This window comes from Mus musculus, chromosome 1 (assembly GCF_000001635.26).
Source record: "Mus musculus strain C57BL/6J chromosome 1, GRCm38.p6 C57BL/6J".
Lineage (NCBI taxonomy): Eukaryota > Metazoa > Chordata > Mammalia > Rodentia > Muridae > Mus > Mus musculus.
The window spans coordinates 119,524,614-119,536,736 of NC_000067.6; the positions used below are offsets into that span (position 1 = coordinate 119,524,614).

General features: G+C 49.8%; 1 protein-coding gene, 1 long non-coding RNA gene and 1 pseudogene across 2 annotated transcripts; 2 read left to right on the forward strand and 1 right to left on the reverse strand.

Annotated features, from left to right (window-relative positions):
* The first annotated feature begins 1,540 nt into the window (after positions 1–1,540).
* Tmem185b (transmembrane protein 185B) lies at positions 1,541–4,370 on the forward strand. Its single transcript, NM_146103.2, has one exon. It carries the CDS (start codon positions 1,898–1,900, stop codon positions 2,948–2,950), a length of 1,053 nt encoding a protein of 350 aa, NP_666215.1. The 5' UTR covers positions 1,541–1,897; the 3' UTR covers positions 2,951–4,370.
* A 496-nt stretch (positions 4,371–4,866) lies between these two features.
* 3830432H09Rik (RIKEN cDNA 3830432H09 gene) lies at positions 4,867–11,552 on the reverse strand. The gene is made up of 4 exons (NR_126486.1): positions 11,450–11,552; positions 11,149–11,297; positions 10,365–10,409; positions 4,867–6,983 (listed from the first exon to the last, which is right to left on the reverse strand). It is a non-coding gene; the product is annotated as an RIKEN cDNA 3830432H09 gene (long non-coding RNA).
* On the forward strand, positions 5,602–5,701 carry Gm25322 (annotated as a pseudogene).
* Positions 11,553–12,123: the final 571 nt, after the last annotated feature.

Genomic DNA, 12,123 nt, shown 5'->3' on the forward strand with positions numbered 1-12,123 from the left:
TACAGAATCCATACAAAGCTAGACAGGCATGATAGCTCTCTACAATCCAGTCCTTCGGAAGCAGAGAAGAGATCCCCTGGGCAAACTGGTTGACACCTGATGTGAATTTCAAGCCTCTATGTGCATCTGCACACACACACACACACACACACACACACACACTTGAATGTGCAAACACATGCACACCACACACACACAAAGACCCTTTTCTACGGCAGCATTCTTTTTAAACGGTAGGAGCACCAAAAAAGCCAAGAAACTAAACTGATGCCCAGTAGGGGCCATCACTCCAATCGGCTCTGTAGAAACAGAGGGCCTGGACACTGGTTCACCTGTTGCAATTTCTGGGCTTGGGGGGCACTCTGCCGTCTGGCACTAATCTCCAGCAACCCTTATGCAACTCCTTGGTGCCCATCATGAATGAGGAAAGCCTGGGGCTTAGCAGCTGTCCCCACTTTTCTCTGGAAGGGCTGAAAGAAGAGGCAGTAGCGTCCGTGAAGGTTCTCTGCTTCCCCCTGGGAGCCCTATACTCCAACTGCAGAGATTGGCAGCCATCCATTTCCACCCCCTCATTTTCCTCTAATGGCCTAAGACTTTCATGCATTTTTATCCCACTTCAGGGAACCTGAAGGGCGAGGCCCCGGGGCTGAAAAGCAAGGACTAGCAACCAGGGCTCTGCTGAGCAAGGGTCAGAGAAGGGAGGAAAGAACCCTTTAGTTCTGCCCAGCAGGTCAGAAAAAAATAGTATCTAAACCACAAACCCATTGCAGCTTATCAGAGAGGGGGTGGGTTGGGATGGATTTGCTTCCCTTTTCAGCCGGTGGCTGGCAGGGTCTGGGGTACAACCAAAATTTCTTGACCCTTGCACCTTTTCCTAACATAGTTCTAAAAGAATCAGACTCATGCAGTGTCTGATAAATGAAAATGAGACTCAAGGTTGGGAGCCCTAAATCCAAGCCCTAATTCTGCCGCTAACCAGGCCTTCTCTGGGTCCAGTTTCTTCACTTGCTCCCTCAGGGAGCTGTTTCTGGCCTGGTGGGGCACCCTCCCAGGTACCCCTCCACCAGGTGACAAAGGGCAGAAGAGTATTGGTAAGCACCTAGGCGCTCCGCACCACCTTTTAGGGGCAGCCTGAGAATCGCTAGTGGCTCTGTGGAGTTTTGCCCTGGGCAGAGCCCTAACCCGTTGACTGCCTGCACCCCCCCCCCCCCCCGGCCTTCGCGCCGAACCCAGGGTCAAAGCCACTGCTCCTCGCGCGTCCTTCCATCCGTGCTGGGCAGTCACAGTTACCGGCGCGCTCTCAGACTCCCTTCGCTCGCCCGCCACCCGCCTTTGCCCGTGCACCCCCAGGCTCCGGGGCCAGACAACGCGCTGCTCTTGCCCTCCCCACTCGGAAAGACCCCAAACCCCTGCGGGGACCGGCTCGCCCTGCCCTCCGCCCAGCTCTGCTCCCACCGCTCTCCGACCCCGCCCCGTCCCGGGCCCCGCCCCCGAGCCTGCCGGGAGGATGTGAGCTCACTCCCTCCTCCATGTTCCGGCCTCCTCCAGGAAGCGTCCTCCGAAGGTCTCGGCCAGCTCACAGGCAGCGGGTCTGCGGGTCGCCGAGTCCGCAGCGCGCCAGGTCCCATCCGACTCCGCACGCAACGCGGCGTCGGCCTCGTGGCTGCGAAATGAAGGCAGACGGCGTGAGCATCCACTGAAGCCTGAGCTACGGGGTTGGGGCAGTGTCCCCGGCGTAGGCACCGTACCGTTCGCGGCCAGCGCACGCTGTGCCCTCGGCTCGCTTCCGGCCGGGCCACGTGACTGCTCGCACGTGTTCCGGCCCCTCGGAGCTGCGGTCTGGAGCCTCTAACACGCAGCGGGCGGATGCCCATCTAGAGGCAGTACAGCCTTCGCCATGAACCCCAGGGGCCTGTTCCAGGACTTCAACCCCAGTAAGTTCCTCATTTATGCCTGCTTGCTACTCTTCTCCGTGCTGCTGCCCCTGCGCCTGGACGGCATCATCCAGTGGAGCTACTGGGCAGTCTTCGCCCCCATCTGGCTGTGGAAGCTCCTGGTCATCGTGGGCGCCTCGGTGGGTGCGGGCGTGTGGGCCCGCAACCCACGCTACCGTACAGAGGGGGAAGCCTGCGTGGAATTCAAAGCCATGCTTATCGCCGTGGGCATCCACCTGCTACTACTCATGTTTGAGATACTAGTCTGCGACAGGGTGGAGAGGGGCACCCACTTTTGGCTGCTGGTCTTCATGCCACTCTTCTTCGTTTCCCCTGTGTCCGTGGCCGCCTGTGTCTGGGGCTTCCGACACGACAGGTCTTTGGAACTGGAGATCCTGTGCTCTGTCAACATCCTGCAGTTCATCTTCATCGCCCTGAGGCTGGACAGGATTATCCACTGGCCGTGGCTAGTGGTGTTCGTGCCCCTGTGGATCCTCATGTCATTCCTCTGCCTGGTAGTTCTCTATTACATCGTGTGGTCCCTCCTATTCCTGCGGTCCCTGGATGTGGTTGCAGAGCAGCGAAGAACACATGTGACCATGGCCATCAGCTGGATCACCATTGTCGTGCCCCTGCTCATTTTTGAGGTCCTGCTAGTTCACAGACTGGATGACCACAATACGTTCTCTTACATTTCCATTTTCATCCCGCTTTGGCTCTCATTACTGACTTTGATGGCTACAACGTTCAGGCGGAAAGGGGGCAATCATTGGTGGTTTGGGATTCGCAGGGATTTCTGTCAGTTTCTACTAGAAGTTTTTCCGTTTTTAAGAGAATATGGAAATATCTCTTACGATCTCCATCACGAAGACAGTGAAGATGCTGAAGACGCATCGGTGTCAGAAGCTCCGAAAATTGCTCCAATGTTTGGAAAGAAGGCGCGGGTAGTTATAACACAGAGCCCTGGGAAATATGTGCCTCCACCTCCCAAGTTAAACATTGATATGCCAGACTAAACTCACAGGCTGGGCCTTTCAGTGAAATAAGAACCATATACCCTTGAATTCCACTTTGCTTTTTTCTTGTGTTCATCCAGTCCTGGAATTGGAAACAGGTCCCCCTCATTTTACATCCACACTGAGACAGAAGTCTCTTGCAGTGGTCATTGTGTGCCGTAGGCAGAAGGGGGAAACTGTAGGACTGTGGGATGTGTACATAATGTGCAAGAGAACTTGCTTTCCAGGCCCACATCTTGTGAGCTAGCCAAAGGTGGTAAATCGAATTGTTTCTAGGCCTTCAAAAGACCTGAAAACTACATAGCTGTTTGTTTTAAAGTGCTACTTATGCCTACCAAAAGTATTGTTTAAAAAGTATTTTTATACACTGCTAGTCTAAAATTGTATTTTAGATTGCACCCATTGTGACAAAATGGCAAATGTACCAAATTGTCCCCTCCCACTGTTCCCTAAACCTCATTGTTGGTGTTTCTAGTGCTCCTACTGTTCAAATAGTTGTTTTCTGTGGGCTTTGCGGACACAGGTCTCTAGTATTCTAATAGATGAATTTTCTAATGGAGTGAATCTGCATATATTAGTATTTATATGAATGTTTTAGCAGTGTTATCTGTGTTGATTGTAGTTCTTGGCAGTAATGTATTGTGTTAAAGTATTTTTTTTTAAGTTTCTGTGTGAAGATATGTATTTATTACAACTATCCTTAAAGACTGAATGAGATGCTAATATGTCCCTGACCCAGAATCCTGTCCGAGTCTTGGGATGAAGGTTTGGTGTGGTAGATAACAAGAGTTCTACACATTTTTAAAGTTTGTGATCGTGTCCCCAGAGAAAAGGGACAGCAGCACTCAGAGAATATTTGACATGCTCCAATACGGCCCCAGGCCATGAACACTGTCAGTTAACACCCTGGCTTCTTCCTCATGGATATTAGCATCTCTTGAGGAACAACCAAAATATGCCACACACAGTTTGGCCATTTCTAAGGTCTGTCATAATGTAAAGCATTTCTGTTGGAAGGCTGAGCGTGACCAACAGGGAGAGGTATTAGAAGGGCTAACATAGCCCGCCAGTAACAAGGAACAAATGTTTAGGTATTTTTAAAGATGAGTATAGTGTTTCTTCAGGAGCTAGAGTCACCCCAGGAAATCAGAACCAGAGGACAAAGCCAGACCTCAGAATAAGGGTCTGACTGGGAAGAAATAAATACTTGGAAATGGAAGTTAAAGAAACATGGGGTGCTCATCGCTGAGGAGAAGACTGGGGTGGAGCGGTTACTAGCTTACTAAGGATTACCTACACCAGGCTCCATGTGTTTAACTGCCCCATTGCTCTGGGTGTGACACGGTCCTCTTCCATTTGAAGGAAAAGAAAACCTGGTGCTGGAGAGACAGTAAAGTATGCTGTGCAAACATGACCTGTGTTCACACCCTCAGCATCCATGTGGAAGTCCACAGCACAAGTAATCCCAGCAGGGAGGGCAGCAGAGATGGCTGGATCCCCTAGGCTTTTAGCTAGCCATTCTAAAGCATAGAGTTCCAGGTTGTGAGAGACCCTGCCTCAGAATACAAGGTGGGGTATCCACATGATAGCTCAATAGGTAAACGTGCCTGCCACTAAGCCTGATGACCTAAGTGTGAGCTCTGGGATCCACATGATGGAAGAGAACCAACTCTCTCAAGTGGCCCTCTGCTATCACACACAAAACAAACTCTAACATAAAGTGGCCAGGAAGATGGCTCCGTGGTTAGGAGCACTGGCTGTTCTTCCAGAGGGCCCACAGTTTGACTCCCAGCACCCACATGGTGGCTCACAACTGTAACTCCAAGGGGACCTGATGCCCTCTTCTGGTCTGTGCAGGCAACAGGCACACAAGTGATGCACAAACTATCGTGTAAGAAAAGCACCCATACACATGAAGCTAGTTTTCTTTATAAAGGTGGAGAACAATAAAGGAAGCCGCCTAATGTTCCCCTCTGGTTTAAGCATATGCACAAACAAGATGAATTGAGTATTTTAGCATCATTCAAAACCATGTGAAAATAATGCCTGTTTACATGCTAAGGAACAACATGCAAAGCTACCAGGGGTTCTTTGTACTTGCAACATAGGTGGTTTGGACCAACCAGCAGACTGTGCGGCAGTACTGAGCAGCAGTGGAGGGGGTGCTTTCTACACAGGGCATTGCTGATTCACTTCTCAATAAAACCTCAGGGCTCCTAGGGACACCAAGGAGGTGCTCCTCATAGTGATCCCTGTGCTAGAGAGGAAGCTGAGAAGCATGAAGGAATGCTGCTGGCTTCTGGGTGAACTGCACCTGAGCTTCAGGCAGCCACCCTATCTCAGTGCTACCTTACTACCTACTTCCTCTCTACCTCCCTGCTCACCGCACCCCTACCTCTCCTCCATCCCCACAAAGTATCTGATAACAGCTTCTCACCCTAGTAAGACATAAAGATGGGGCTTGGAGAGATGGCTCAACGGTCAGAGCATCAGCTGCTCTTCCAGAGGACCTGGGGTCAATTCTTAGCATTCGGGTGGTGGCTCACAACCATCTAATTCCAGTTCTAGGCGATCCAACTCCCTCTTCTGGGCTCTGCAGGCACATATGTGGTACACAGACATCCTTGCAAGCAAAATACCCATATGTATGCTTGCTTCAGCAGCACATATACCAAAATTGGAATAATGCACAGAAGATTAGAATCCCTGCCCAAGGATGCTATGCAAATCCGTGAAACCTTCCATATTAAAAAAATACCTATATGCACAAAATAATTTTAAAACATTTAGGGATGGAAGAGCAGGTATTTCTGAAGCAACGGAAGGGTTGGTCAGGAGGGTCTGCAGTGCTCAGTTGTATTCTCCCAGCAATGGGAGGAGTGTTGGCGAGCCACTGTCAAGACACATGCTACAGACATCCCTAAGTCTCTGTCCCCAGTCAGGTCTCAGTTCCATTCAGTCTTAGGTGAGTGTCAGTGGAGGACTGTGGTCGGTTGTTGACTGATGGCCACACAGCACGGTGACTCCACACTAGCGTGCAGGTCTGTTTGTCACAACTTCTACAAAGGGATGTCTCAGCTTCTTCACAACTTCCAAGAACTTAGTAGCTGGGCTGGGCAACTGGCTCAGTAAATGTGTGGCTGTGTGAGCCTCAGAACCCCACAAAAGCCAGCTGTAGTGTATGAGCTTATATTCCCAGTGTAGAGAACGCAAAGTGAGGCTCCCCTGGGCTTGTGAGCCAGATAGCCACATTGTTGAGGTCTATGCCAATGGGAGACTATCTAAAACAAAAAACCCCTAAGGTCCAAATACATTTTTTAAAGCCCAGTAAGATGGCTTGGCAGGAAAAAGCAATGCACAAAGCTGGTGAGCTGTTGGATCCTTGGGTCTCACGGAGGAAAGAGCGAGTATATGTCTGAAAGTTCTTGGCTTTTCACAAGAATGCGGTAGTGCACATACACGCGTATACTCACACAGACAGTAATATAAACAGACATAACTACAGATTCCTCCCTGGAGCTGCAAGTTGGCTGAGGAATATGCTCAGGCCTGGGAGCTATGCCAGGCCTTCTTGATTCGTCCTCTTCAAGATGCTGGATCGAAGGAGCGGCAATCTTGGACTTTGACCTTTATGGCAGAAGTAAGGAGGCCAAGCCAAAGTCTGCAAGCACCAACGTTCCTGCTCCCAGGTGATAGATGTCCGGTCAGTCAACTCAATTCCAGTGGCCCGAGCACATGGTCGAGCCTGCCAGGGGAGGCAGCGTGTGTCCAAGGCAGTTTACACAGGTAGCTATCAGTCCATGAACTCAGAGTGCTACAGGTGGTTTGAAAGGGACCAAAATTTGTAGATCACGAATGATTTTCTTCTTTTACAAATGTTCTGTAGTTTTCAAAAGCCGTTGCCATGGGAAGGAACCCACTGGGATCCGATGAGAGATGGGAAGAGCCTATGTTCAGATCCCCTTGTGAGCAGTGGCATTTAGAAATGGCAGCAGCTCTTCAGGACTGCATTATGCGAGAACCAGTGTCAACTCTGCTCAGGCAGAAACAAGATCAGTTTAAGGCCAGCCTTGGATGAGATTTTGTCTCAGAAACAAAAATCAAAATAAAAATATTTTAAGGGCTGGTGAGATGGCTCAGTGGTTAAGAGCACTGACTGCTCTTTCAAAGGTCCTGAGTTCAAATCCCAGCAACCACATGGTGGCTCACAACCATCCACAACAAAAATCCAGGTACTCAGGAGGCAGAGACAGGAAGATTTCTGAATTTGAGGCCACTTTGGTCTACATAGTTTCAGGTCATTTGTGGCTACATAGAGAGAGTCTGTTTTAAAATAAATAATGAATTTTAAAAATTAAAAAAAAAACAAACAAACCCAAGATGGGGGTGGGGTATGGCAGGATGGCTCTAGGCAAAGGCACTGTCAATGAGCCTGACAACCTGAGTCAGAACCCTGGGACCCATGTGACCTGATTCCCACAGGTCGTCCTCTGACAGCCACATGTTCATGTTCAGTATAGCTGGCACATATGTGCACACACACGTATATATGTGTATACACACATTATATATATAATATACATTATTATATTTCATAATATATAGTAGAATATATGACAACAGAGGGTGAGTAGCGGTCAGGAGGCCTGTGGCAGAAGGACTGGGCTTCCGATTGTACAGGGCACTACTTGGGCATTGCTGTGGGAGGACAGAGTGCTCAAGCCATGATCAAACCAGCAATGGCCAAGCAGACCACGGTCCTGCAGAGTGGTCACACGTGTGTTAACACAGCATGGACCTCATTGATGGCAGTGCTGACAGAGAGCGCCCAGAGCTGTGCTGGGTGGGTGACCCTGCCCCCCCCCCCCCACTCCAGGGAGGGTGTCACTGTGTTCACATCTCAGGGGCCAATGTGACACTGGAACTTGGTCCGGTCATGGAACCAATGTCCAGTGCCCTCTTGGTTAGCCTAGACCATCACCTGCCTTCCAGAGGAACAGAGTGCTTCCATAGGAGGGCACAGCACCTCGTGCCAAGGCCTAGTTAGGTTGTCCCTCATGCCTGGGGCTCCTTCCACGCTATCACAGCAGACACCGGCTGGCACCATCTATGTCTTAGTAAGTCCTCTTTCCATTGTCCCTTCCACCCCAACAGCGCCACTAGGCCCATGTCAGCAGCATGGGGACATGCCCGGATCTCAGTGTAGGCAAGTGGCTCAAATCTAGGTACCCCCTCCTTCCTTGCTACCTCTCTCTGTTTCAGAGGCAACTCTGGTGGGATGGTCACATGCCTGGTGGAGTCTCAGGTCAAAGGCACAGGAGCATGGTGGCTTGAACATTTTAACAAAGGTGTGTACCCTAGTAAACAAGCCTGGGCAGAAAGTCCTGAGGTCCTCCAAGTCCCCCTCCCTCTGCAACTGGAGGGGCTGGCTGACCACGCCCTCCTGCAAGGAAGAGCAAGTCAGTCCTATGTGAGAAGTCTTACTTGACCAACAGGAGTTGGGGAAAATACAAAAAGACCCTATGTAGAGCCTGTTATGCTTAGTGTCACCTTCAGAGGAGTTAGGATCAACTAGGAGGCACACTTGATTAGGTTAATATGGTTGGCATCCTTCTATGGGCCAGGGTCCCTGAAGAAATGTGTAGCCTCATTCCACGCCTCCTCCCCCTGACTGCGGAGGTGATCATTCTCAGCCACTTCCCTCTTTCCCACCCGCCAGAACGTCCCCTTTCTCTTGTAAGTTGTTTCTTGGCACAACCACAGGCCACACACACTGCCCTAGCCTGCAACATTCTGCTGGCTTTCTTTCTGCCTCCTCTTCTTTACAACCCTCCATCCCCTTGGTCTTTTGAGACAGGGCATCGCATAGCCCAGGCTGGCCTTGAGCCGACTGTAGCTAGACCTTAGACTTCAGATCCTTCTGCATCCACCTCCTGAGTTCGAGGACGCAGGCGTACACAGCACACTCAGCTTCTGTGGTGCTGGGGTTGGAGCCCAGGGCTCTGTACACGCCAGGCTGGCGCTCTGCCAGTGAGCCACATAGACAGTGCCTCCTTTGTTGCTGAACGTACTGTGCATGGCAAGCTTGAAGACCTCCGCCGCCATTCTAACGGGACCACACTTCCCGGTCTCAGTGTGCTGTGACTCGGTCTGGCTGAGTGTAGACAGCGTTTGTCTCTCTCCAGAAGAGCTGACCTCTGGCAGTCAGCATCACTGCCCCTCCCCACCACCCTCCCAGAATTAAATAAGCTTTGTTAATGAAAGCACCGGCTGGGTTAGAAACCCCACGTCCAGTCTGGGAGTGTAGCTCAAGGGGCAGAGAGACTGCCTGGCATGCCCAGCCCTTGGCTTCCATCACCAGAACTGCATAAACCAGGTGTGGTGGTACACGCCTGCGATCTGAACATTCAGGAAGGGAGACAGGAAGATCAGACAGTTGAGGACATCTGCTACTCAGTGAGGCTGAGGGAAACCTGGGCTGCCTGAGAGTCTGCTTCAGACATGATAAACAACACACAACCTTGGTCCAACTCTCCCTGTACTGAGACTAGCTAGCTGTTGGTAAGTACACTGAGAGTGTGGCAAGGATGGGGGCCAGAGAGATGGCTCAGCCATTAAAGCACTGGCTGCTCTTCTAGGGAACCCGGATTCGACTCTCAGCGCCCACATGGCAGCTTACAACGGTCTATAATTCCAGTTCTAGGGAATATGACGCCCTCTCCTGGTCTCCTGGGGCACCAGGTACACATGTGGTATGGAGACTCACATGCAGGCAAAACACTCATATGCACAAAATAACATTTCAAGATTAAAAAATGTGACAATAAGGTGTGGATTAGTGAGTTACTGGGAAAATCTTGAGCTATTTTTGGTGTGTCTATGGTTAGTAATTTCTCCTCTGCCCATAAGAAGATGTCATCTTGGTTATACCATGATGGCCTAGCTAGGATGTGCTGCCGGTCAGATTCTGTTGTGGTTAACATGACACAAGCTAGAGTCATTTGGAAGAGGAACTTCAATTGAGAAATACCTCCATCACACTTGCGCGTTGGCAAGTCTGTACTGCTTTTGCTTGACTAAGGATTGATGCGTGAGAGCCCACCCCACGGTGGGTGGTTCTGCCCATCCCCCAGTAGGTGAGCCTGGAGTGGATAAGAAAACAGGTTAAGAAGCCATGGAGCAAGCCAGCAAGCAGCACTCCTCCATGGCCTCTGCTTCAGCTCCTGCCTCCAGATTCTGGCCTCAGCTTCCTTAAAAGATGGATTACAAACTATAAGTCGAAATAAACTCTTTCCTCACCAAGCTGCCTTTGGTCAGTGTCTATCACAGCAAGAGAAAAGCAGACTAAGACACAGATCCATGGTAATGGTTATAAACTATTAACACACCTTAATTAATAAAGGAAAATCCTCACCTGAGAGTGTTCTTCAGTCCCTCCCATGTCAGTGACCCGGAGATGCTATATGATATAAAAAAGGTTAATTAAGAAACTCCATGGCATCATGAAACTTGCCGGCAAGAAAATATCCTGAGTGAGGTAACCCAGGGCCAGAAACACACACATGGTGTGTCCTCACTTATCAGTGGACATTGGCCTCAAAGTACAGAATAACCACGCTACAGTCCACAGACCCAAAAAAAATTAAGTAACAAGGAGGGCCCAAGGGAGGAATTTCACTCAGAAGGGGAAACAAAATAATCTTTGAAGGTGGATGGAGGGAGGCAACTTAGAGAGGGTGTGGCAGGGATGGGGATGAGGTGTGGGGAGTGGGCAGGAGAGAGAGCTGGGAGAAGGGAAGTGTGTGTGTGTGTGTGTGTGTGTGTGTGTGTGTGTGCGTGTGGACGCACATCTTTGGGACTAGCCAGAGACCTGGGATGCGGGAGGGTCCTGGGAGGATACCAGGGCTGGGGGTGAGCCTAGCTGAGACTCCTACCAGTGGGGGATATGGAGACTGAAGTGCCCACCACTTGTAGCCAGGTAGGACTTTCAGAGGAGGGAGGGGGACATCAACCCATCCACAAAAGCTTCGTCCCAAAATCTGTCCCACCTATAAGATGAACAGGGATAACGATGGGGCAGAGATTGAGGGAACGGTCAACCAAAGACTAGTCCATCTTAAAACCCATCCCATGTAGGAGAGTCAACCCCTGATACTATAATTGATACTGTTATGCTTGAAGACAGGAGCCTAGCATACCTGTCATCAGAGAGGCTTAATCCAGCAGTGGATGGAAACAGATGCAGAGACCCACAGCCAAACATCAGGTGGAGGTCTGGGAGTCTTGTCCTTGTGCATACACCTCAAGCCCACACATGTGTACATGATAATTTAAAAGGCACCAAAGACTGATAGGCAGAGGAGGAGGTAAAAGAATTAAGGCATATCTGTAACAGGCACCAGACCTTAGCACAGCTGGCTGCATGACAAAGGTGCCACTCAGTCTGTAAATCTCAACACACACAGAGCACCACCCGCCAAAGTCTCTAAATGTACCAACCTTGCTCTATGGCTTCTGTACTTCTGCTTCTGGCTAACTCTTCTTGTTAACTGAAGTGTGTCAACCCACAACATGGTTTTTATTCTTAAAAGCACACCATGAGGAAGGCTCAGGGCTAGACTGCGATCTCAAACACCCAGTGTAGCTGTTGGCTGACTAATAGAGTTTCTACTGGCTTAAACCCATGTCTGAATAGCCTCTTTGGTGAATACCTTTCAACAAAATCAATGTTATCTGGGGCTCAGGGAGGCAGCCCACGTAGGCCTCTGTTAGACATTCATGTTGGCTGGAGAGGTTAGGCTCCAACAGCCATGTATTGTTCACCTCTGTGTCTGACCTAATATCCTTGTGACTATTAGGTAAATCCTTTGGAATGTACACACAGATTTCTCCCTCTCATCAACCCAAAGGCAAAGAGTGTCACCTGATAGCATCTAAGGCTGACAGCAGAGACTGTCTGCTTGGTAGAAACATGAATTTTTAAAAAAAATGCCTTGATTGTTAACTGTAAGAATACACAAAACTGTTACCATGGTAGAACACAGTATTTGGGGTATCATGATGGAACATGGTATTTGGGGTATCATGAATCTGTATTTGTAGGCCACGGTCTCTCCTGTTTCACTATAACTTCTTATTTTGTTTGAAATCCACAACGTTTACTCAAAGGGACA

Bases quoted from the DNA above. Each gene is read 5' to 3' on its own strand.
- Tmem185b (NM_146103.2), top strand. From the start codon at position 1,898: ATGAACCCCAGGGGCCTGTTCCAGGACTTCAACCCCAGTAAGTTCCTC.